The sequence below is a fragment of the Cervus canadensis genome, chromosome 11 (genome assembly GCF_019320065.1).
Source record: "Cervus canadensis isolate Bull #8, Minnesota chromosome 11, ASM1932006v1, whole genome shotgun sequence".
In the NCBI taxonomy this organism is placed as follows: Eukaryota; Metazoa; Chordata; class Mammalia; order Artiodactyla; family Cervidae; genus Cervus; species Cervus canadensis.
The window spans coordinates 22314880-22340205 of record NC_057396.1 but is presented as its reverse complement, the minus strand read 5'-3'; the positions used below and the strand labels follow the sequence as shown (position 1 = coordinate 22340205).

At 38.0% G+C, this 25326-nt stretch overlaps 1 protein-coding gene across 1 annotated transcript in view; it reads right to left on the bottom strand.

Moving 5' to 3' along the window:
• Window positions 1–17246, bottom strand: part of NXPE2 (neurexophilin and PC-esterase domain family member 2) — a 31589-nt gene extending 14343 nt beyond the window's left edge. The window contains exons 1-2 of the mRNA XM_043482970.1: window positions 17071–17246; window positions 15986–16091 (exon numbers count right to left, since the gene is read on the bottom strand). Of these exons, the coding sequence (XP_043338905.1) occupies window positions 15986–16091; window positions 17071–17096 (132 nt within the window). The 5' untranslated portion in view covers window positions 17097–17246. The remainder of the gene's footprint in view (window positions 1–15985; window positions 16092–17070) is intronic.
• Between the last annotated feature and the right edge of the window lie 8080 nt (window positions 17247–25326).

Below are 25326 nucleotides of genomic sequence, written 5' to 3'. Positions count from 1 at the left end.
CTGTCATCCCCTTCTCCTCCTGCCCTCAATATTTCCCAGCATCAGGGTCTTTTCCAATGAGTCAGCTCTTCACATCAGGTGGCCAAAGTATTGGAGTTTCAGCTTCAACATCAGTCCTTCCAATTAACACCCAGGACTGATCAACTTTAGGATGGACTGGTTGGATCTTCTTGCAGTTCAAGGGACTCTCAAGAGTCTTCTCTAACACCATAGTTCAAAAGTATCAATTCTTCAGTGCTTAGCTTTCTTTATAGTCCAACTTTCACATCCATACATGACTACTGGAAAAACCATAGCCTTGACTAGATGGACCTTTGTTGATAAACTGATGTCTCTGCTTTTCAATATGCTGTCTAGGTTGGTTATAACTTTCCTTCCAAGGAGTAAGCGTCTTTTAATTTCATGGCTGCAATCACCATCTGCACTGATTTTGGAGCCCAGAAAAATAAAGTCAGCCACTGTTTCCCCATCTATTTCCCATAAAGTGACGGACCAGATGCCATGATCTTAGTTTTCTGAATGTTGAGCTTTAAGCCAACTTTTTCACTCTCCTCTTTCACTTTCATCAAGAGGCTTTTTAGTTCTTCTTTACTTTCTGCCATAAGGGTGGTGTCATCTGCATATCTGAGGTTATTGATATTTCTCCTGGCAATCTTGATTCCAGCTTGTGCTTCTTCCAGCCCAGCATTTCTCATGATGGACTCTGCATATAAGTTAAACAAGCAGGGTGACGTACTCCTTTTCCTGTTTGGAACCAGTCTGTTGTTCCATGTCCAGTTCTAACTGTTGCTTCCTGACCTGCATACAGGTTTCTCAAGAGGCAGGTCAGGTAGTCTGGTATTCCCATCTCTTTCAGAATTTTCCACAGTTTATTGTGATCCGCATAGTCAAAGGCTTTGGTGTAGTCAATAAAGCAGAAATAGATGTTTTTCTGGAACTCTCTTGCTTTTTCAATGATCCAGCGGATGTTGGCACTTTGATCTCTGGTTCCTCTGCCTTTTCTAAAACCAGCTTGAACATCTGGAAGTTCATGGTTCATGTATTGCTGAAGTCTGACTTGGAGAATTTTGAGCATTACTTTACTAGCGTGTGAGGTGAGTGCAATTGTGTGGTAGTTTGAGCATTCTTTGGGACTGCCTTTCTTTGGGATTGGAATGAAAACTGACCTTCTCCAGTCCTGTGGCCACTGCTGAGTTTTCCAAATTTGCTGGCATATTGAGTACAGCACTTTCACAGCATCATCTTTCAGGATTTGAAAGAGCTCAACTGGAATTCCATCACCTCCACTAGCTTTGTTCGTAGTGATGCTTCCTAAGGCCCACTTGACTTCACATTCCAGGATGTCTGGCTCTAGGTGAGTGATCACACTATCATGATTATCTGGGTCGTGAAGATCTTTTTTGTATAGTTCTTCTGTGTATTCTTGCAACCTCTTCTTAATATCTTCTGCTTCTGTTAGGTCCCTACCATTTCTGTCCTTTATCGAGCCCATCTTTTCATGAAATGTTCCCTTGGTATCTCTAATTTTCTTGAAGAGATCTCTAGTCTTTCCCATTCTGTTGTTTTCCTCTATTTCTTTGCATTGATCACTGAGGAAGGCTTTCTTATCTCTCCTTGCTATTCTTTGGAACTCTGCATTCAAATGGGTATATCTTTCCTTTTCTCTTCTCTTCTTTTCACAGCTATTTGTAAGGCCTCAGGCAGCCATTTTGCTTTTTTTGCTCTTCTTTGCTTGGGGATGGTCTTGATTCCTGTTTCCTGTACAATGTCATGAACCTCCATCCCTAGTTCATCAGGCACTCTGTCTATCAGATCTATTCCCTTAAATCTATTTCTCACTTCCACTGTATAGTCATATGTGATTTGATTTAGGTAATACCCGGATGGTCTAGTGGTTTTCTCTACTTTCTTCAATTTCAGTCTGAATTTGGCAATAAGGAGTTCATGATCTGAGGCACAGTCAGCTCCTGGTCTTGTTTCTGCTGACTGTATAGAGCTTCTCCATCTTTGGCTGCAAAGAATATAATCAATCTGATTTCGTTGTCGACCATCTGGTGATGTCCATGTGTAGAGTCTTCTCTTGTGCTGTTGAAAGCGGGTGCTTGCTATGATCGTTCTCTTGGCAGAACTCTATTAGCCTTTGCCTGCTTCATTTTGTACTCCAAGGCCAAATTTGCCTGTTACTCCAGGTGTTTTTTGACTTCCTATTTTTGCATTCCAGTTAGAATTGCATTCTAAACAATTAGAACAGTCAACACATAGAAAACATTTGCTTATAATAAGCATGCTTATAAAAGGATGCTCTCCTAATTGATTTAATTGGATTTTCTAATTTAGCCTCATGACAACCCTTTGAAGCTAGTAGAACTGCTTCCCCTCTTCTACAGAAAATGAAACTGAGGCCCTGAGAAAGTTAAATAACTTGGCCAGAGATGCGAGCCGGTAAGTGGTGGGAAGTATGATTCAAATGCAGGAAGGCTGACTCTAGAACCTGCAGTCTTAACCACTAAATTGTACTATACGCTGAAGAAATTCTTTAGTCGACAAGAAGGGAATAAATTAAAAAGCTTAGTTGGTTTATTTTTTACCATAAAGTCTTTTTTAAATGTATATGTATTTTGTGCTTTTTATAAACAATTTTGACCTACTTTAACAGTGAACATTTCATCTTGATGTGGTTACTGTGAGTTGTCTTACTAAGTTTTAGTTCATATTTATCTTTTAGTGTATGGAATCCGGCTCTGCTTGAAAATATGCTCCAAATTTTGATTACAGGACTAGAAGATGTTTTGGCTACAAACTAGATTGATCAAATAAATGTTCCAAATAAATGGCTTTTCAAATGGGTTTGGCAAAGGATATGTGTGAAGATAAATTTCATGTTTAAGCAATGGTAGAGTGTTCCCTTAGGAGAAGATGTTTAATATTGCACAACTAGCATCTCCTGTGGCAATTTTGAGATAAATAAGAGGATCTTTCAGTTTGGAAACTGATGTGCTATCTACAGCTACAGCTTTATCTAAGGTTCATATTTCAAATTCCAAAGATGATGCTTCAGTTACTCTGTGTGTGTATTATATACGTATCAAGTGGTTTCTCACTTTTCTCATGTGTAAATGTGCCAAATAATCCTAGAGGGGAAAAAAGGGTTCTTTGTATATTTTGGATAACATTTATTTATCAGATGTGTTTTATGCAAATATTTTCTCTGTCTGCAGCTTGTCTTCTCATTCTTTTGCCTTTCATAGGGCACAAGTTTACTTTTAAAGAAGTTCAGTTTATGAATTATTTCTTTTATAGATTTTGCCTTTGCTATGATATCTAAAACGTCATCTCCATACCCAAAGTCAGTATCATTTTCTCCTGTTATCTCTTGAAATTTTATAGTTTTACATTTTACATTTAGGTCAGTGATTCATTTTTAGAAAAGTTGTCTAGGTTTTTTTTTAAAACATAGATGGGTGACCAGTTGTTCCAGTACCATTTACTGGAAAGACTGTGTTTACTCCATTGTTAACCATTAGTTGACTTTATTTATGCGGGTCTGTTTCTGGAGTCTCTACTCTGTCTCACTGATTTGCTCATCATTCTTTCACTAATATCATTCTGTCTTGAGCATGTACTATTTACAGTAGGTATACTAAGCTTTATAGTAAGTCTTGAAGTCAGGTAGTGTCAGGCTTCTGACTCTGTTCTTTACTCTTGATTTGGCTATCCTGGGGGTTTTGCCTCTCCACACAAACTTTAAAACCAGTTTTTTCATATTTTGTATGACTGGATTTTTAAATTCTTTTGTCTATCTAGAATTCAAATAAGTGAATAGAAAGATCTACTCCACTGGCTCTTTTTTTTAAATTGGAAGATAATTTCTTTACAATATTATGTTGATTTCTGTCTACTGGTTCTTATGGCATAGATATTCTTTGCCTTTACTGATCTTAATAATAATAATTTTAATTTAATTAATTATTTCTGACTAATTATGAGAGGATATGATTGTATATCCAGAAAAACCAATCTAGTGAAAATAACAAATATATAAACTTATTATTACAAAAAGAATAATTTGAAAGACATGTAAGTAGAATTGCAAGGGCATTCCAAAGAGATTGTTGCAAACTTGGCCCCAGACTGTTAAAAATGGCTTCCTGAGGGGAAAATGGGAATTGGGGTTTAGTGGTCACAGAGTTTCTCTTTGGAGCAATAAAAATGTTTTAGAAATAGATAGTGGAAATGGTTGCACAATATTATAAATGTTATTAATGTCATTGTGTTATACACATTAAAATTATTAAAATATTAAAGTTTTATGTTCTATTTAATCACAGTTTTTATAATTAATACCCCAAATCACTGACTTATATATTTTAAATGGATGAGTAGTATATTTTATGAGTTATATCCCAATAAAACTTTTTTTCCCCCTTAAAGAATGGCTTCACAGAGCTGATGACATATAGTTCTCAAAAGATAAGAGGGAGATTACCATATAGAGAAGAGAAAAAAGGGTTTTTAGGGATAGCTATTTCTGGAACTGAGATTTTTATCTTTTCAGAAAAAGACTATCTTTACTATATATCTGTAAACTGTGGCCAGAAGTCCAGAACCATTAACCTTTCATCGAGAACAATTCTTTCAGTAAAGAAAGCAATTAGTGTCAAAAAAGAAAAGAAAAAAGAGCAAAAAGTCTAACCTAAATATTTAAAGGACTTGGAGGAGCTCAGGGGAACAAATAAGGAGAATCAGCCATCTTGGTTTCCTTCTTTCTGACAATGGCCTTCATTAATTTTAACTATGCAATCCTGCTTCCTAATTTCTTTACAAAAACAAATATCCTATAGTTCTTATGATATAAAGATCCCAGTAACAACTAAATAAGAGTCTAGGCTAACAGATGATGAAGGTATTGTGGAAGATTCTGAAGATTGGAACTCGCTCTTCTTGGGACTTCCAGAGTGGACTTTCCATTGATTACTCAGGGTCAAGGTGTGTTTTATTGGTGATGGCCTTTCTGCCCCATGTGGGGTAATAACTTATTGTAGTTTTGACTTGCACTTCTCAGATAATTAGTGATGTTGAGCATCTTTTTCATGGTTCTTTTTTGACTGTCTCTGAGGGACATTGTCACAGCTGAAGCAGAGTGGGGGTGTGTTGGGGGGTGGGGAGGCTGAAAGGTTGCTGTAACATCTAGTGGGTAGAGGTCAAGGTGTATCATCTGACAATGCTCAGGACAACCCCCAACAACAAACAATTACTGGCCCAGTTGAGAGTTCTACAACTGAGAGACCTGCCCCACAAAAAAATACCTAAGAGTAGGAATTATAAAGGTATATGGTAAATGCATCCTTAACTTTACAAGAAACAACCAAATTGTTTTCTAGAACATGTGTATTTTTTGACATTCTCACCAGCAATGGAAGTTCCATGTCTACCAGCAGTTGAAATTTCAGGGTTTTCTTTTATTGTATTTTTTGCCATTCTAGTAGGTACATAGGGTCAGCTCATCAGAGTTTTAATTTGGATTTCTTTAGTGGCAAATCACACGGATTATATATTTTTATTTTGCTTAGTTGCCATCCATTATATCTTTTTGGTGAAGTTTGGGGGCCTAATTTTTAATTGAATGATTTGCTTTCTTACTGTTGAATTCTGAGAGCTTTTTTATACAATTGTCCCTTAGACAACGTGGAGGTTGGGGTACCAACCCTCCACACAATCAAAAATCCGAGTATAATTGTAGTCAGCTATATTTATCCTATGTGTCAGTTATACTAGAAGTATAACTTATAGTCATTTACTATCAGTAAATGCAACTCCTCCATATACTTGATTCCACATCCATGGATTCAACCAGCTGCAGATCCTATAGAACTGGCATGTTTACTGTTGAAAAAAATCCACATATAAGTGGACCTGTGCTGTCAAACTCATGTTACTCAAGTGTTCACCGTGTTTTATAGATACAAGTGCTTTGTTGAATGTATAATTTGCAAATATTTTCTCCCATTCCATTCCTTGTCATTTCATTCTCTCAACAGTGTCTTTTGCAAGGAAAAATGTTTTAACTTTGATGAAGTCCCATATTATTATTTTTTAATTTTAGGGATCATGTTTTTAGCATTATATCTAAGAAATCTGACTAACCACAGGAGGTTAAGATAATCTGCTTCCTTAAAACTTTTATGGGTTTACACTTTATATTTAGATCTATGATCCACTTGAGTTAATTTTTATATAATTTATGAGGTTTAGGTTGATATTCATTTTATTACCATACAGATGGCTGGTGGTTCTAACCACATTATAAAACTATCATTTTTCCATTGAACTTCCTTTCTACATCCCTCAAAAATCAAGTCACCTTATCTGTATGGTTACATTCCTGGACTTTCTATTCTGTTTTTCTCAGCTTTGTGTCTATTCCTTCATTAATTCTATACTGTGTCAACTATTATATCTTAATCATGAGTCTCGAATTATTTTAGTGTGGCCTCCAACTCTATTCTTCTTTTTAAAACTTGCTTTGTCTGTGCTATTTCCTTCACCTTTCCATATAAATTTTAGAATTATCTTATCTAGATCAACAAAAATTCCTGTGAAGATTTTGTTTCAAATTGTGTTAAATCTGTAGTTTGATGACAGTTATATTGAGTTTTCCAATCCATGAACACTGTATGTGTTCAACACTGTATGAACATTTTTATGTATATGATTTTTTTCAGCATTTTAAAGTTTTCAGACTATAGATTCTGCCCTATTTTGTTAGAATTTTATCTCAGGGTTTCATTTCTTAATCTTGTGTAAATGGCATTATGTGGGCTTTTATATCTGATTTTTCATTGCTAAAATTACAGTATATAGAAAAAAACTGAATTTTGTGTTAACCTTATAGCCTATGACCTTGATAAAATTACATAATAGTTCTGGGAGCGTTTTTGTCTGTTCTTCAGGATTTTCTATGTAGACAATCCAGTCATCTGGGACAAATAGGGCAAATAGGTTCAGTTTTATCTCCTCATTTCCAACGTACATGTGCTTTGCTTCCTTTTCCTTCTCTTGCTATAATGGCTAGCCCTTCCAGTATGATATTAAACAGAAGTGGTGAAAATGGACATCCTTGCCTTCTTTACGATCTCAGGGATTAAGAATCCCTTTCACCATTAAAAATTATGTTAGCTCTATATTTGCTAGGGATGTAATTTAATGGGTTAAAGAGGTTCTCTTTCATTCTTAGCTTGCTAAAGGTTTTGTCATAAATGACATGTGAATTTTGTCAATTTTTTTCTGTATAAATTGATATGATCAAGTATTTTTTTCTTCTGTAGCCTGTTGACATGGTTGAATATTTTGATTGATTTTTAAAAACATTAAACCAGCAATTGTATTCCTGGGATAAAATCCAGTTGGTTATGGTATATTATTCTTTTTATACATTGCTAGATTTGATTTGTTAATATTTTGTTGAGGATATTTGCACCTGTGTTCATAAAGCATATTGATCTGTTATTTTATTTCCTCGTACTCTTTGGTTTGGGCATCAGTGTAATGTTGGCCTAATAACATAATTTGGGAGTTTTCCATTCTCTTCTATCCTTTTTTGGAAAAAGAGACTGTATAAAATTAGTGTTATTTACTTTTTAAGTATGTGATAGAATTTTACCATGTAAAATGACTATCTGGGCCTAGATATTTTTTTTTCAGAAGAGTTTTAACTATTCAGAACATCTATTTATTCTTGGGTGACTTTTGGTACTTTATGGTATTCATCCATTTTATCTAAATTGTCAAATTTACATTCATAGAGTAGCTTGTGGTTTTCCGTTATTATCCTTTAATGTCTGTAATTTCCTTAATAATGTGTCTTTTGTCAATTCTGATATTGGTTACTTATGCCTACTCTTTCTTTTTTCAATATCAGTTTGGTTAAAGTTTGATCAATTCTATTAATCATTTTAAAGAACCAACTTTCGTTCTATTGATTTTCTCCATTGTATTTGTTTCCAATTTTAATGATTTCTACTGTGCTGTTCATTATTTCCTTCTTTCTGCTTTCTTTTTCTTGTTCTTTAAGGTAGAAATTAGATTATTGATTTGGCAACTTTCTTCTTTTTTAAAATAACCACTTAATTTATAGATGAGTTATACATGGAAAAAAAAGAACAAATTCAAAAGTATAGCTGTTGACTCCTGCATTGCTCTTCTTTCATTTATAAATTTCACTCTGAGTACAGCCTTAGCTGTACTGGAAATACAACAAATATTAATGTTATATTGCCATTTTTGTTTAGTTCAAAATGTTCTCTCATGTCCCTTGAAGCTTATTCTTTGATTCATGGATTATGCAGAATTGTGTCACTTAATTTCCAAATGCTGAGAGATTTACCAGTTATTGTTCTGTTACTGATTTCTAGTATACTTTCATTATGGTCAAAGAACAAACTTTGTGTAATTTCAGTCACTTTAAAGTCTATTAAGATTTGTTTTATGACTTTAGATATGTTCTATCTTGGTGAATGTTTTATGTGCTGAAAATATCATATATTCTGCTATTGCTGGGTGAAATGTTCTATAAATGTCAAACAGATTCAGTTAATTGTATTCTTTAGTTCTTCTATATTTTTGCTGACTGTTTTAGATTCCTAGGGCTGCCATTACAAATTGTCACTGATTTGGTGGCTTAAAACAACATAAATTTATTCTCTCACAGCTATGGAGGCCAGAATTCTAAAATTAAGACGTCAACAGAGATGATTCCTTCTGGGGGTTCTGAAGGAGAGTATACTCCATGCCTCTCTCCTAGTTTCTGGTGGATGCTAGCAGTCCTTGGTATTCTCAGCCTATAGAAGCATCACTGCCATCTTTGCCATCAGATCCACTTCACCTTCCCCTTATGCATCCTCTCCCTTCTTCTCTTTTAAAAAGACACTTGTCATGGGCTTTAGGGTCCACCCTAACCCAGGATGATTGCATCTCAAGATTAAAATCAAAGATGCAATTAAAGTTGCTAATCAGCTGACCTTAAAATAGGGAATACTGAATTATATCGAATTATCTAGGTGGGCCAAATGTAACAAGGGTCCTTAAAAGTAAAAGAGGGGGAAAAAAAATAAAGGAGGAAGGCAAAGGAGGGAGGACCAGTCAGCTGGCTAAGAAGAACTTGGCCCAAATTTGCTGGCTTCCACTGATGGAGGAGCCAAGAAAAGCACACAAATTCTAGAAGCTAGAAAAGGCAAGGGCATATACTCTCCCACAGAGTGTCCAGAAAGGTGTACATACTGCCAACACCTTGATTTTAGCCCAGTTGGACCTCATTCTGGAATTTTGACCTCAAGAAACATAACATAAAATACATTTGTATCCTGTAAGCCACCAAGTTGGTGATAATATGTCACAGCAGCAGAAGAAAACTAATACAATTGTAACTACTGTCTTAAAGTTTTTGATAACTTCAACCTCTATGTGTCTAAGAGTTAGTAACTTTGCTTATTCTCCTGAAAGTTATAGTTTTCCTGGTTCCTCATATGCTAAATCGTTTTGGCTCATATATTGGATATTTTAACTGTTGTGCTATGAGATTCGGGTCTTGTTTAAACCCTAAAGATAATGCTGATTTTTTTTTTTTTTAACCAGGCAATCAAACCTAGTTAGATTAAAGCCATAAGTTCCAACCCACCTTTTACAAGCTCTAGTTTCAAGGTCTGTTCAGTTCTCTAAGCCTTTGCCTGTACTGTTTGAATCTGTCCCATGCATCTAATATCCAGTGGCCACCCTGGGACCTGGGCAATGGTCCAGCCTGTAGTTCAATTCCCCCAAGCCTTTAGCATGCTATTTAGGGTAAGAGTGACACGGGCTAATCTCCGCTTTGGGGGATAACCCTTTTGAGCTTTGTCTTCTCTGCCCACTCTATGGAATCCCTACTTTTGGCCATTCAGCCAGACAAATGGGGCAAGAAGAAGGTTTCTTAGCCTGCATGAGAAACTTAACATGTTTCCCTATAACTCCTGTAGCACCTGAATCAGGCAGGAACATTTGAACAAGGCCCGGGTGGCTCAGTAGTAAAGACTCTGCCTGACAGGCAGGAGATGCAGGTTCGATCCCTGAGTCGGGGAGATCTCCTGGAGTAGGAGAATGGCACTCCAGCATTTTTGCCTGGGAAATCCCATGGACAAAGGAGCCTTAGGGGGCTACCATCCATGGACTCACAAAGAATTGGACACATCTTAGCAACTAAACAACAACAACTGATAAAGGCAATCTACCACATGAGGCTCTACTCTTAAGGGATATATAGTTTGGGCAAGATTCGGTTTGTAATGAGATGTTTAATTTGAACAGTAGTATAGCAGTGAGTGAACAAAAACTATTTTTAGACAATTGTAAATTCACACATATATAATCATAATAGAATAAAATAAATAAAAATACAATAGAATAAGATAAATAAAATATGAAAAAAATAAGAATAACAGAGAGACTTCATGTATCCTTTACCCAGTTTCAACAGTAGCACCTTGTAAAACTGTAGTAAAATATCACAACCAGCATATTGACACTGAATATAATCAAGATGGGGATCCCCTGATGGCTCAGACATTAAAGAATCTTCCTGCAATACCGGAGACCTAGGCTGGATCCCAGGTCAGGAAGACCCCCGGGCGAAGGGAATGGCTAACAACTCCAGTATTCTTGCCTGGAGAATTGATAGACAGAGGAGCCTGGCAGGCTACAGTCATGGGGCCACAAAGAGTAGGACATGACTGAGAGACTAACACTCAGATAATCAAGATCCAGAATATCTCCATCACCATCTGCCTGCTTCATATAGCCCTTTTTAGTCACACTCAGTCCCTCCCACTCCCACCCCTTCGTAATCCGTTATCCTCTGTTCTCCCTTCCTCCATTGTTTGAAGAATATTGTGTATTGAAATCACATAATATATGAGCCATAAATATGAGCTAGGGAAAACAATTTTGTACCTGACCCTTGAAATGAGTCACAGAAAGGGGAATGTCTCTTTAAGATAGTAGTAGTAGGGCAGGGATCAGGATTCAGTGCTCAATTTCTCTTACCCAGTTGCCTCATTCCTTTAACAACCTATTTCAAAGATACTTATTTCAAATATAAATATTAGGGATATAGATATATATTTCAAGTGTATATTAGAGATAAATATAGAGTAAATACATATGCATATGAAATATAAATACTTAATTCAAATGCATTTATATTTCCCATATATAGGCCCTAATACATACTGTGTTTTTTGGAAGACTCGAAGATCTTCTTTCAGATCTTTGCAGATGGGGAGGACTTAGAGTCTTCCAAGATAAGTCTAACCAAATTTCACTAATATCACTACATAATCCTCCTATCATCCATCATGTACTAATCATTGGTAGCTTCTACTCAACTCATTGACTGAAAATTTTGAAGAAATTGTCTTATAGTCTTCATCGTTGAAAATCCTGATAACATCCAAGCAGCCCTCAACATTCAGGAGGCATCTCCTCCAATAACTGAATTTTTTTGTTTCTAAACTTTAAAAATCTAAAAAAGTAGTCAGGGACTTCCTGGTGGTCCAGTGGCTAAGACTCCATTCTCCCAATGCAGGGGCGTGGATTCGATTTCTGGTCAGGGAACTAAACCAAGATCCTGCATGCCACAATGAAGATCCAGTACAGCCAAATAAATAAATAAATATATTTTAAAAAATTCTTATTTAAAAAAAAGATCCAGGGCTTCCCTGGTGGTTCACTGGTGAAGAATCCACCCGCCAACGCAGGAGACGCGGGTTTGATCCCTGTTCCAGGAAGATCCCATAAGCCCATGTGCCACAACCACTAAGCCTATGCTCTAGAGCCCAGGGACCTGCAGCTACGGAGCCTCACACCCCAACTATTGAAATCCACACGTCCCAGAGCCCACGCTCAGCAAGAAAAGAAGCCACCATGATGAGAAGCCCATGTACTGCAACTAGAGAGTCGCCCTCACTCACCTCAGCTAGAGAAAAGCCCACACAGTAACAGACACCCAGTACAGCCAAAAATAAATAATTAATTTAAAAAATTTTAAATCTAAATAAATTTTTTAAAGTAGTCAGCAATTCAACTTTCTGTTACCCTTGCCTACTTAATTGGACCCACATTTTTTCCTTTACCTCCTATTTACTTCTGTTAACTTCTTTCCATAAGAATTTAAGCATTTTCACATATCTCCCATATTATACAAAGAACTGCTATACTAAAACTTTTGCTTATTCCCTAAACTTACACAGTTAAACTTCTCGGGAGTTCTTGTCAGTCTTTTTCTCTCCTCCCACTCACTTCACAGACCAGTGCTTTTTTTGTTCCTTGGGGCAGTAGTTTAGCAACCTTTTCTTCTTTTTTAAATTCTTGTTGGGGTATAGTAGGTTTACATTGTGTTAGTTTTGGGTGTACCGCAAAGTGAATCAGTTGTACACATACATACATCCAGAGCTGACTCATTGGAAAAGACCCTGATGCTGGGAAAGATTGAGGGCGGGAGGAGAAGGGGACGACAGAGAATGAAATGGTTGGATGGCATCACCAACTCAATGGACATGAGTTTGGGTAAACTCCAGGATTTGGTGATGGACAGGGAGGCCTGGCATGCTGCGGTTCATGGGGTCGCAAAGAGTCTGACATGACTGAGTGACTGAACTGAGCTGAACTCTTTCTTAGATTCTTTTCCCATATAGGCTATAACAGAGTGTTGAGTAGAGTTCCTTGTGCTGTATAGTAGGTCTTTTTTTTTTTTTCACTCTGTAGCTCACCCAAGGAATTGTCATCAACATCAATAAGCTAAGCTGCCATTTATATTCTGATGATCTTAAATCCATTTTTCTAAACCACATCTTTCTTAGCTTCAGATTTGTATATTCAAGTCTACTGAAGCAACATCTCCATTTAGATGACCTAAAAGCACCTCCAACATAGACTGTTCATATCTAAACTTGTCTTTTTTCTTCCAAAACTGTTTGTCTTACTCTATTCTATAGTTCAACAAATGGCATCACCAGCCAGGCAGTTGTACATATCTGGAATAATTCCTACTTAATTCCACATCCTCACCCCTGCCCCACAGTCAATTTATTCCTATCAATTTTAACTCAAATTCCTTGACTTTTTTCCATCCTCATTGTTAGTACCTTATTTCAGGTCACCATTATATCTCACCAGGACCACTGAGCAGTCCTTATTTTGTAATTTAAAGAAATTTATTTGTTAAGCACCTACTATGTGCCAACCACTGTTCTGGGCACTTGGGATATACCAACAAATGAATAATAATAAAAATCCTTCTCTTATGGCAGTCACCTTACAGCAGACCAAGAGGGACAATAATCAATGAACAGAGTAAGTAAGTAAATTATATAGTATTTTAGAAAGTGAAAAGTATTATCATTATTTTTTAAAGTCAGAGTAAGGGAAATGCTAAGTAGTGGGGTGGGAGCCATTTCTAGTGCTAAATAAAGATGACATTTGAGCAAAGACCTGAACGAAGAGCATTAGCTACGTGAAAATCTGGAGGAAGAACAAGCAGAGGAATCAGCCAGTTCAAGAATGCCTTGGTCCAGGTTTTCTAAATCCTTTCATAAAAAAGCCTGACTAAGACAGTGAGCCAGGAAATCTGAACCCTGCCATGCTTCCCCTGAAGTTGGGAGCATGGCATTTTTCTTTTAGAAATATAATCTCAAGATCCTGAACACAAAGATTATGTCCTATATTTCTGTATCCCTAATACCCAGTTCAGTCCTGACACACAATCTATACCCAACAAAGGTTTGTTGAATGAATGATTGGATCAGCCTGAGACCAGAGGCGGGAAATTAATAAGAGGACTATTTCAACACCATAGATGAGAAATGACAAAGGACTTGACTAAATCAAGACTCTGGGGATGGAGAAAAACGGATAGATATGAGAGAAACAGGAGGTAGAATTTAGGAGATTAGTGACTGATTGCTTGTGGAGAGAGAATTGATTAAGTTGACTAATGGGCTGAGGCAACATAGAAAACATAGGAGAAAACACAGAGAATTCCTTTCCACATGATTCTATTTTGCCAAGGAGGGAGGCGAGGAAGAAGATAACCTCTGTGTGCTTTTCTCTGTGTTGGCAACACTAGTGAAACAGGTGGAGATAACCGAGGAATGAATTCAAGAGTGAGGCACAGAAAAGATCTCAGATCTGGAAATACGAAGGCAGTGATTCTCAAACTTCAGTGTGTGTGAGAATCAGCTGGGGGACTTTGTTCAAACTTTATCATTTTGTTCATTATTATTGGGGTACAGTTTATTTACAATGTTGTATTAGTTTTCTGGTGTATAGCAAAGTGATTCAGTTATTTATATATATATATATATTCTTTTTCAGATTCTTTTCCATTATAGGTTATTACAAGATATTGAATAAAGTTCCCTGTTCTATACAGTAGGTCCTTTTGTTTTTCTGTTTTTGGGGAGAGGGGGTGCTGTGCCTCACAGCATGTGGTATCTTTAGCTCCCCAAGCAGAAATCAGCTCCCCTGCAGTGGAATCAGAGTCTGAACCACTGGACCACCAAGGTCCCTCTATTTTATATACAGTAGTGTGTATCTGTTAATCCTAAACTCCTAATTTACCCCTCCCCCATCCCCACTTTCCCTTTAGTAACCGTAAGATTGTTTTCTATGTCTGTGAGTCTATTTCTGCTCTGAACATAACTTCACTTGTATCATTTATTATATTCCACAAATAAGTGATATCATACAACATTTGTCTTTCTCTGACTTGCTGGAGTGAACTTAGTATGATAAACTCTAGGTCCCTCTATGTTGCTGCAAATGGCATTATTTCATTCTTTTATATGGCTGAGTAATATTCCACTGAGTATCTATTCCACATCTTCTTTATCCATTCCTCTGTTGATGGACACTTAGGTTGCTTCCATGTCTTGGCTATTGTAAATAGTGCTGTTATGAACCTTGGTGTATTTGTATCTTTTCTGATTAGATTTTTCAAAACTTCATTTTAGGTTCAAGTCCAGAGATTTGTTTTTAGCAGCTTTGAAGCAGGGCTCAGGAATCTGCATTTTACACACACATGCACAAACATGGGCATTTCAGTGCAGAGTGTCCAGGCCTCACTTTAAGAGACACAAATATTTGCGGATGGGACCTGAGCATATGAATTAAAGGGTACAAGCATGAACGAGAAGACTGATGGGAGAAATCTAGAAAACACATATTTACAGAGAAGGTTCACAGACAGGAAGTTTTTGAGCTGTGGTTTGAGAGCTCTACAGTTTACCAGTTTCCATCATTGTCTGAACGTCCTAGATTTGTGGTCCTTCTTATTTGGAGGTGAGGGTCTGTATTAGACGAAGGTGAAATAGATACTTTGAAAAGAAGCTGGGCTCAGATTTAGAAGAAGCTTGAATGGTTAAGGAGTTGATCTCTTCTGCACTGCCCTCTGAAAGCCATTGGTGAAAGTTATTGATCATGAGGACAAGAAGATGATGAAAACAGAATTTTTGAAAGATGAGATTTGTATTGAATGGTTGAGAAGAAGAAAAAGTAAAGCAAAATCAGTTTTTAAAAAAGACTGAAGAAAAGGAAAGTCAAGGAATATGAACTGAATTATGTAAAGTATTTAAAAAAAAAAAAAAACTGTGAAAAAGGCAGGGGCTGACACGGAGATTTAATTGGATTGGAGGCTCAGAGGCCAAAGTTGGAGAAAACTCTTAGGCAGGACGGTTAGCAGTGCCAAACACTACGTAGAGACTGCAAATCTACCTGTCGCTCAAAAAATAATAATAATAGAATGCATATTGTCAAAGGAATTACTGCTGAACAAAGGATCCTCTCATCCACATCTATTGCTAAGATTACATGCTTTTAACATTTAATTCTTGCGTTAATCACAGTGAACATTCCAAGTCATTGTGACCTTTTCTGAAATTCTGAAAAAGGAAACAATTCCTACCTTTGTGTGGTCTTTGGGAGAGAAGTAAATGACCCAGAAAGCTAAGATAAACATCCACATCAGCAGTAATTTATGAGCTATGGCATTTGGAAACAAAGCGAGGAGCCTATAAGAGAAGACAGGAAAAATACTCACATGTTGATTCAAATAAACATGACATTGCTCTGCATACCTAGCTTCCTCCTCAGTACTTTTCCAGAATAAGAATAGGTTATGTTCTAGACAGCTGCTCTCTTCTGGGTTTCCAGGATGTTCCATCATAGGTTTTATTAGAAATCAGAAAAAATTGTCCTCCCCAAAGAAAAGAACTGAACTGGGTGAATCAGGAAAGATCTCCTGGTTCCTAACTCTCAGACAAACTTTTTCATTTGAGTCATATCAGGGCTCTCGCATTAATGGCTCAGCAAGTGTAGCAAGGTTTTACAGCTATTTACCCTAAGAAACACTTTTTTTTTCTGGTGCCCTGTAATGAATTCTGGTCTCTAAATCTCTCTCAGACACACGCACACGCACGCGCACATATGCATTATCTGGCGTCCTCTCTCCCTGGTGTTAACTGCTTCAGGAGGCTTCCTTCTCAATCTCCCGTTTGCTTTCTTAGGCAGCTTATTTCCACCTCAGGTTTTTCATCGCCTCATGTTGAAGTAGTTGAGAAGCATTGCCATAAAGGGCAAGAGTGTCTCCTTTAGAGAAGGTCACTGTTGAGTGGCCAGAATTTTAGTTTGTTTTGCAAACACAGAATGCCAAAAGTATGTGGCAAAGAGCTAAATTATGGCAGCATTTCCCAAACCTTTTGCCTGAGACACACAGTTGAGACCAGATCAAATCTCATTTCAGGGCATACACACACACATGTGCATACACATACACAACACAAGTTTCATAAACAATCCTTATTCTTACTGCATGCAGTGTACTATGATATTTTCTAGTTTTTACATTTTATTCTATGTGAGTATTTCATTTTAAAAGTATTTTTCTACGCCCCAGTAAAACTCATTTTTACAGTTTGAAAATCACCGTCAGGTCTATGGTTCTCCCTCCTGTTTCAGCCATTAAATTTACAAATAAGAGTTGGATGGTACCTATGAATGAATGTCTTCTCCATCATATTCTCTCACAGGAATTACAGCCGTCCAGACTTTCTTTGGATAAAGCAGTCTTTGCATTTATTTCGGGACTGGAGTTTCCCTATAAGCTTCATTGATCAAAAGCTGAAATGCCATTGGTGGCTCAAGTGTGCCTCGTAGGACCACAGCCCTGCCCCTGCTCACTTCACAGAGCCAGGAGGAGGAGGAAATTCATTTCAGAAAACAGACACATCTAGTCCCAGCCCGTGGTCACCTTTTATTGCAGTCTTACACTTTTTACGTATTTACATATTTAGGTAGTGAATTTCCCTTGCTTATGCCCTCATTTCCCTGTCACGTGGAATTAGTTACTTTCACAATAACAGAAGTATCTGAAAAACTGGAAAGAAGGTAAACAGCCTTTGACCACAGTTGCTGTATGACTAAGATTTGATTTGCCTGGTTCTTCTCAATATTCAGGTTGTATTCTTTGTAAACTCTTCCCCTTGCGCTAAGCAACTACATCTATTGAGCACTCCAACAATGATGATCTAAATTAAATCTCAGGCTGTAAGAGGAGGAGGCATAGGTCTAAATCCCACCGTACCCTGCGTCTGTCACAGGATAGGAGAGCATCCAAAAGAGAAAATTCTATGGACAGAGTCAATAGAATGGACTCCATGCTAAAATTCTATTGGCAAAGAGTCAGACACGTCTGAGCGACTGAGTATGCATGCACACTTGCATGAAGATAATTATAGAGATGAATATCTAGGTAGAGATGTGGATATAGTTGTCATTCTTTAGGCACTAAGTCGTGTCTGACTCTGCAACCCCATGGACTGTAGCCCACCAGGCTCCTCTGTCCATGGATTTCCTGGGCAAAAATACTGGAGTGGGTTGCCATTTCCTTCTCCAGGGGATCTTCCCAAGCCAGGGGTTGAACCCAGGTCTCCTGCATTTGCAGGTGGATTCTTTACCATTGAACCACCAGGGAAGCCCATATATAGATAGACATATGTTTATTTCACATACATACTATATGTATGTACACATAACATTTGTGTGTTTGCATCTGTACCAGTCTATACATATAACTACGTGTATATCAGGACTGTGATCACAGCACGTAGAAGATTGGCACAGAGATTGAGTAGATAATTTCTAAAGGAATATATTGAAAGAAAGATCTAGATCCTGCCAATCCTTCCCTGCCCCTTCTAAGGCACATTTCTGTCTATTGCCTTGTACTACTCGGATTGTGACAATGATAATAGTGGGTCCAGGATTCTTAAAGTAAACCCTAACAAGCTTCTCTCATGTAGAAATAAGTGAAAATACTTGGCTCCCTAAATTTTTGATGATAAATGTATGCTCTGAGCCACAGCGTAATTACCACAGTCCCTTAGATAATAGCATAGTAACCAGACAAATGTTTTGTACCCCTAAAATATGTAATTAACTCATTTTGTTTATGTAAGAGCTGCTGAGCCAGTTGGGATAGTTACTACCACCCTGGGGCACAGAGAGGAGCTACAAAACTGGCCTGAGGTCACTGTGTCAGCAATTGAGCTGAGGTTACAGCTGAGGTGAGACTAGCCTGAGACTACCTGAGACTATCCTTTGAGCTGAGGCTAGAGCTCCCAGCCCTTGACTTGTGCAAGCCCTCAGTCCACAGGAATGAGTGTGGTGGGTTCAGGGTGTGTCTCCACATCATGGAGACCGATTTGAAAGGAAATAAATGCAATGAAGGAGAGCTATTTTTGGTTGAAATAACAAAGCCTTGGCTTTTGCTTCCCAAATTAAAATTACTTTGCCGAATGGCAGAGATAGCATGAGGCCACATTTGAGGGGAAGAGGGTACTTATATACTCCAAAAGTACACTTTTCCCATAGTGTTAATTTTACTCAATGATTTGGTGGGTGAGGGGGGATTAAAGCTGTTTAATTGGAAAATAACTTAGACATTTGTCAATTTAAACTTTAGCATACCCCAAGGGAAATGCAACATTGGCATAAAAAGAACAGATGGTCAAAGAAGCTTACTCCCTTAGTGGGGTCTTTTTTAGTCACATCCAGAAGTCCCAGAAGTTTAACGTGCCTTCTAGTCTGCTTTTGGAATACATTCACAGAGAAGTTTGAGCTAAAGGCAGAAAAACTCCCCTGGCACACACTGAGGAAACTATGACAATGTGTCAGCATGTTGCCAGCACCCTTGTGGGAAGAGGTGGCCTTGACCTCGTAAACATAAACATCCAGCCTGGCAACAGTGGGAGAAGGGGGTGAACATTTGCAGAACATTAAGAACCCATTCCTGATATTTCCATCCATTTGGACAGACCTTAATGATTTTTTTATAAAAAGGTACCCAGGCTCCTCAACTTCTTCCTGTTCGAGAAGGCCTGGTTTGGTGTGGTGCTGCCTAGACAATGTAGGTAAGCTTCTCTGATTCTGGGGTTCAGATTAGAAAGGCCACTTACCTACAGATAGAAGCCACCTTTCTCCAATTCCAGCTTTCTTATAAGTAACAGTGAATTTGGGGGTACGGCAATGTTTTCCATTTGCTTTTTTCTAGTTCCTCAACTGTGTGCCATCAATTACATGATGCTGGTGATACATCTTCTCATTTAATTCTTTTTTTAATATTTATTTATTTCCTTGGCCGCACAGAGTTTTCACTGAGGCACACCAGATCTTCCACCTTTGTTGCAGTATATGAGATCTTTTTTAGTTGCGGTATGAGGGATCTTTAGTTGTGGCATGTGAACTCTCAGGTGAGGCATGTGGGATCTAGTTCCCTGATCAGAGATTAAACCCAGATCCCCTGAACTGGGAGTGTGGAGTCTTAGCCACTGCACCACCAGGAAAGTTCCTTCATTTCATTCTTATAAACTTGGAGAGTTAGAAAGCATCATCCCCAATACATAGAGAAACAAGGCTCAGAAAAATTAAATAACTTGCATTTTCTTGCATAAGCCCATGTCTAGGTCTGAGTCTAAACTCAAGGGAGGAGTATAAACTGTGGTCATGGATCATATCTGATCTGTGGCCTGTTTTTGTAAGTAAAGTGTTCCTTGGAAGACAGCCATTCCTATTAGCTTACATACTGTCTAGGACTGCTTTTCCCCTGAAACAGCAGATTTGAATAATTGTGATAGAGATCATGTGAACCAAAAAGCTAAAATTTTTACTATCTGGCCATTGACAGGAAAATTTGCCTTCAATCTTGGGTCTAAGCAGCCTAATAACTCATTAGATTAGTAAGAGTGAAAAATCCAGGAGGCTACAGGAAGAAAGGGAGGATGTACTCACTAAGAGGAGCGGTGAAGTGGCAGAGAAATTACAGCTAATGACAAGCTGTAATATATGCCCATGGGTCTGATTCTCTAAAGTGGTGAAAAGGGGAAGAAGATCACTGGATTGAAAAGGCAAGAAACTATGAGGGTTTAGATGTCAGATGTGTCACCAGATGACTATTGAAAACACGCGGAATGAAAGCAAAATTTAGGGTGGAAAGAAGGTCATGAACTCAATACTAAACTCAATTACAATGTAATGGAAAGACTGATAGATGGCAAATAAAGGAGGGTGTGATGGGTATTAACAGAAGAGAATGATCCTCAAAAATGAGGGGGAATTCTACAGAAGAAAATAGAGATTTAATTGTTTGAAAGCAGCTCTGTTGATGGCAACCCTCGCTTTCCACTGGCTCCTTGCCGCTTACATTGAAATATCTAGTACCCAGTAATCACCTAAGGCCATCATAGGTCGTAACTAGCTGACATGTCCTTTTGTATCACTAACAAATTTCTGTGTGCATGTGTGTGTGTAGTCACTCAGTTGTATCCAACTCTTTGCAATCCTTTGGACTAGGGGGCCCATCAGACTCTTTTGTCCATGATATTCTCCAGGCAAGAATACTGGAGAGGGTTGCCATGACCTCCTCCAGGGGATCTTCCTGATCCAGGAATCGAACCCATGTCTCCTGTGTCTCCTGTATTGCAGGCGGACTCTTTACCTGCTGAGCCATCAGGGAAGCCCTATACATTTCTAGGCATTTTTATTTGAATTGCTGTTAAAGGCTGCTTGCATATCTCGGCGATCGTAAATAGTGCTATAATTTTGAAGCGACATCTACAAGAAGATTCTTTACCACTGAGTCACCAGGGAAGCTCCATAGTGGAATATTACTTGGCCATAAATAATGAATTTACAGCCACATGGATAGACCTAGATATCATCATACTAAGAGAAGTAAGGCAGAAAAACTTATAACTGATTCACTTTGCTGTACATCTGAAACAAACCCAACATTGCAAATCAATTATAATAAAATTAAAATTTTAAAAACAACAACAACAACAAAGAGTCACTTACCAAACGTCACAGCATCTGCTGCTCCACCTGCACATAATTCAGTGAGGATCTGCAGGCAAATAAAAACGTGTCTAACTAAACAACAACAAAAAGAAACATTGTTGTTAAAACGACTGTATAGGAGACCTCTGAGATGACATTTTAAGACTCTCCGCATTTCAAGTACTACTGTCACGTCCAACTTTCTACATATAATATTCATATCACACTAGGAGAAAGTAACAAAGCAGTGTGGAAATGTAGATTCTGCTCCCTTGGCTCCCACCACCAGCATCTATATGAACCCTCTCTCTGCACCAATCTCATGGTGGACTGGCTTAAACTTTAACCTTAGAAAGACCACAAGTGACTGTATTTAGTGGGTTTTGGGGGTGTTCAGGTACAAACAAAACCAAGAATGGTTTCCAATCCATGTTTCATGTTTAGTACCCTCCAACCCCAAACACTGGAGAAGGAAATGGCAGCCCACTCCAGTGTTCTTGCCTGGAGAATCCCAGGGACGGGGGAGCCCGGTGGGCTGCCATCTATGGGGTCGCACAGAGTTGGAGCAGCAGCAGCAGCAACCCCAAACACAGTGATTGATTTTCCCTCAATTTGTTTCTAGTATGTGATGCCTTTTGCTATTTTAACATATACCCCACATAACTGTAAATGTCTTGTTTTAACAGCTTTATCAAGCTATAATATACATCCAATAAGACTACCCACTTTAGGTGTTTAGTTCATTGCCTTTTAATAATTTTTTAGACTCTGTGGGAGAAGGTGAGGGTGGGATATTCTGAGAGAACAGCATTGAAACAAGTATACTATCAAGGGAGAAACAAAAATCAATTTTAGAATATCTTTATCACCCCCAAAGACTCGTCTCCATATTCACACCTCCAGCTCCAGGCAACCACTAATATGCTTTCAGTCACTTGGCCTTTTCTGGATATTTCATACAAATATAATTGTTCAATATATGGTATATTATGCCTGGTTTTTTTTTCCTTAACATAGGTCTTATATTTTTTATTATTGTTGAACTATAGTTGATTTACAATATTATGCTAATTTCATGTGTACAACAAAGTGATTCATATATAAATATTTGTTTTCAGATTCTTTTCTGTTATATATTTTCTTTTCAAGAGTTTTGTAGATTTGCTGTAACAATGGTACTGTGTTCCATTTTGAGTTCGTCTTCATATAAGATATGAGGAAGTGTTCCAACTTCATTTTTGTGTGTGAATAACCAGTTGTCCAGCACCATTTATCAAATAAACTATGCAAACTATTCTTTCCCCCATTCAATTATCTTGGCACTCTGGCCAAAAAGAAATTGATTACACTTGTAAGGGTTTATTTCTGAACTTTGAATCCATTCCATTATCTGAGTTTACTCCTATGCCCATACCACACAGGCTGGATCACTATTACTTTGTAGAAGGATTCAAATTGGGAAGTGTGGATTATCTGAAATTATTCTCTTTCAAGATCATTTTGGCTATTCTGGGTCCCTTGCAATTCCATATGAATTTTAGGATCAGTTTGTTAACTTCTGCAAAAAAAAAAAAAGCTAGCTATGTGTTTGATAGCAATTGTGCTCAATCTGCAGATCAGTTTGAAAGAACTGTCATTCTAACAATATTAAGTCCTCAGATCCATGAATATGGCCTATCTATAAGAATTTCATTTATTTTATTAAATTCATTCACATTTTTTATGTTACTTTAAATAGAATTGAAACAGGAGGGAAGGGGGCAGGGCACAAGGTTTGAAAAAATGACATAGCCTGAGGACACAAAAGAGCAAAAAGTGTCATATCTTTTTGCAGTCCATGGGGTCGCAAAGAGTTGGACATGACTGAGTAACTGAACTGAACTGAACAGAGGACACAACGTAAACTGATTAGATGCAAATGGGTCCAAGATGCCAGACAAGCCAACTTCAATTAGACCTTGATCCTCAATCAGCAAGCTAAATGACACACCCAGAGGCACCATGACAGTTCCAAGGCACCATCAAAAGACCAAAATGGGGGCGATGGCCCAGTTCCTGGAAATCTCCACCCCTTCACAAAATAGTTGGAATAATCCTTTTACTCCTTGTTGTTGTTCAGTCGCTCAGTCATGTCCAACTCTGCAACCCCATGGATCACAGCACGCCAGTCTTCCCTGATCTTCACCATCTCCTGGAGTGTGTTCAAACTCATGTCCTTTGGGTCAGTGACACCATCCAACCATCTCATCCTCTGTCATCCCCTTCTCCTCCTGCCTTCAATCTTTCCCAGCATCAGGGTCTTTTCTAATGAGTTGGCTCTTTGCATCAGGTGGCCAATGTATTGGAGCTTCAGCTTCAACATCAGGCCTTCCAAGAAACATTCAGGATTGATTTCTTTTAGGACTGACTGGTTTGATCTCCTTGCAGTCCAAGGGACTCTCAAGAGTTTTTTCCAACACCACCGTTCAAAAGCATCAATTCTTCAGTGCTTAGCTCTATCTATGGTCCAGTTCTCACATTCATACATGACTACTGGAAAAACCATAGCTTTTACTAGACAGATCTTTGTCAGCAAAGTAATGTCTCTACTTTTTAATGTGCTGTCAAATTTCGTCATAGTTTTTCTTCCAAGGAGCAGGCATCTTCTAATTTCATGGCTGCAGTCACCATCTGCAGTAATTTTGAAACCCCAAAAAATAGTCTGTCACTGTTTCCACTGTTTCCCCATCTATTTATTTGCCATGAAGTGATGGGACCAGATGCCATGATCTTAGTTTTCTGAATGCTGAGTTTTAAGCCAGCCTTTTCACTCTCCTCTTTCACTTTCATCAAGAGGCTCTTCAGTTCCTCTTCACTTTCTGCCATAAGGGTGGTTTTCATCTGCATATCTGAGGTTACTGTTATTTCTCCTGGCAATCTTGATTCCAGCTTGTGCTTCATCCAACCCAGCATTTCACATGATGTACTCTGCATACAAGTTAAATAAGCAACATGACAATATATTGCCTTGACATATTTCTTTCCCAATTTTGAACCACTCTGTTGTTCCATGTCCAGTTCTAACTCTTGCTGCTTCTTGACCTGCATACAGTTTTGCGGGAGGCAGGTAAGATGTTCTGGTATTCCCATCTCTTTAAGAATTTTCCAGTTTGTTGTGATCCACACAGTCATTAACCTATGAAATTACCCAGCCCATAAAAACTAACCATGTCACATTTAAAGGCTATTGCACTTGCCCTTTGTGATGGCCCACACTCTGTCTATGGAGTATGTTTCTGTCCTAATAAATATACTTCTTACATATCATTTTGTCTCTCACTGAATTCTTTCTATGATGAGACATTAAGAACCTGAGCTTCATTAGGTCCTAAAACCAGGTCTGTGGTCTCAGTTGGAAGACCATGGGTTTTGGCTAGATTTGAGTCCCAGCTATGTGGGTTAGAGTCCCAAGCAAGATTTTGACTAGGTTCAAGCCCCAGCCATGTGGGTTCAAGTCCCAAACTGGGTTTTGGCTGGGTTCAAGTCCTAGCACATGGGTTCAAGTCCCAATCTGAGGTAAACGGTTTCAGAATTTTTTATTAATTTCATTTTCAGATTTTTCATTGGTAATTTATAGAAATATTATTAGTTTTGGTATATTGATCCTATACTCTGTAGCTTTGCTGAACTTATTTACTTTTTCTAATAGTCTGGAAGTGGATTGCGTTATACTATCCTAGTTGGAGTTGGTTGAGCTTCTCGGATGTGCAGATTAGTGTTTTTCATTAAATTTGAGAAAGTTTCAAGTTATTTCTTATAATAGTTTTCCTATTTTTTTCTTTCCCCTCTCCTGTGGTTTGCCTATGATGTGTATGTTCATGTACTTAAAATTGTGCCACATATCTATTTTTCTCATGATCTTTCTCTCTATTC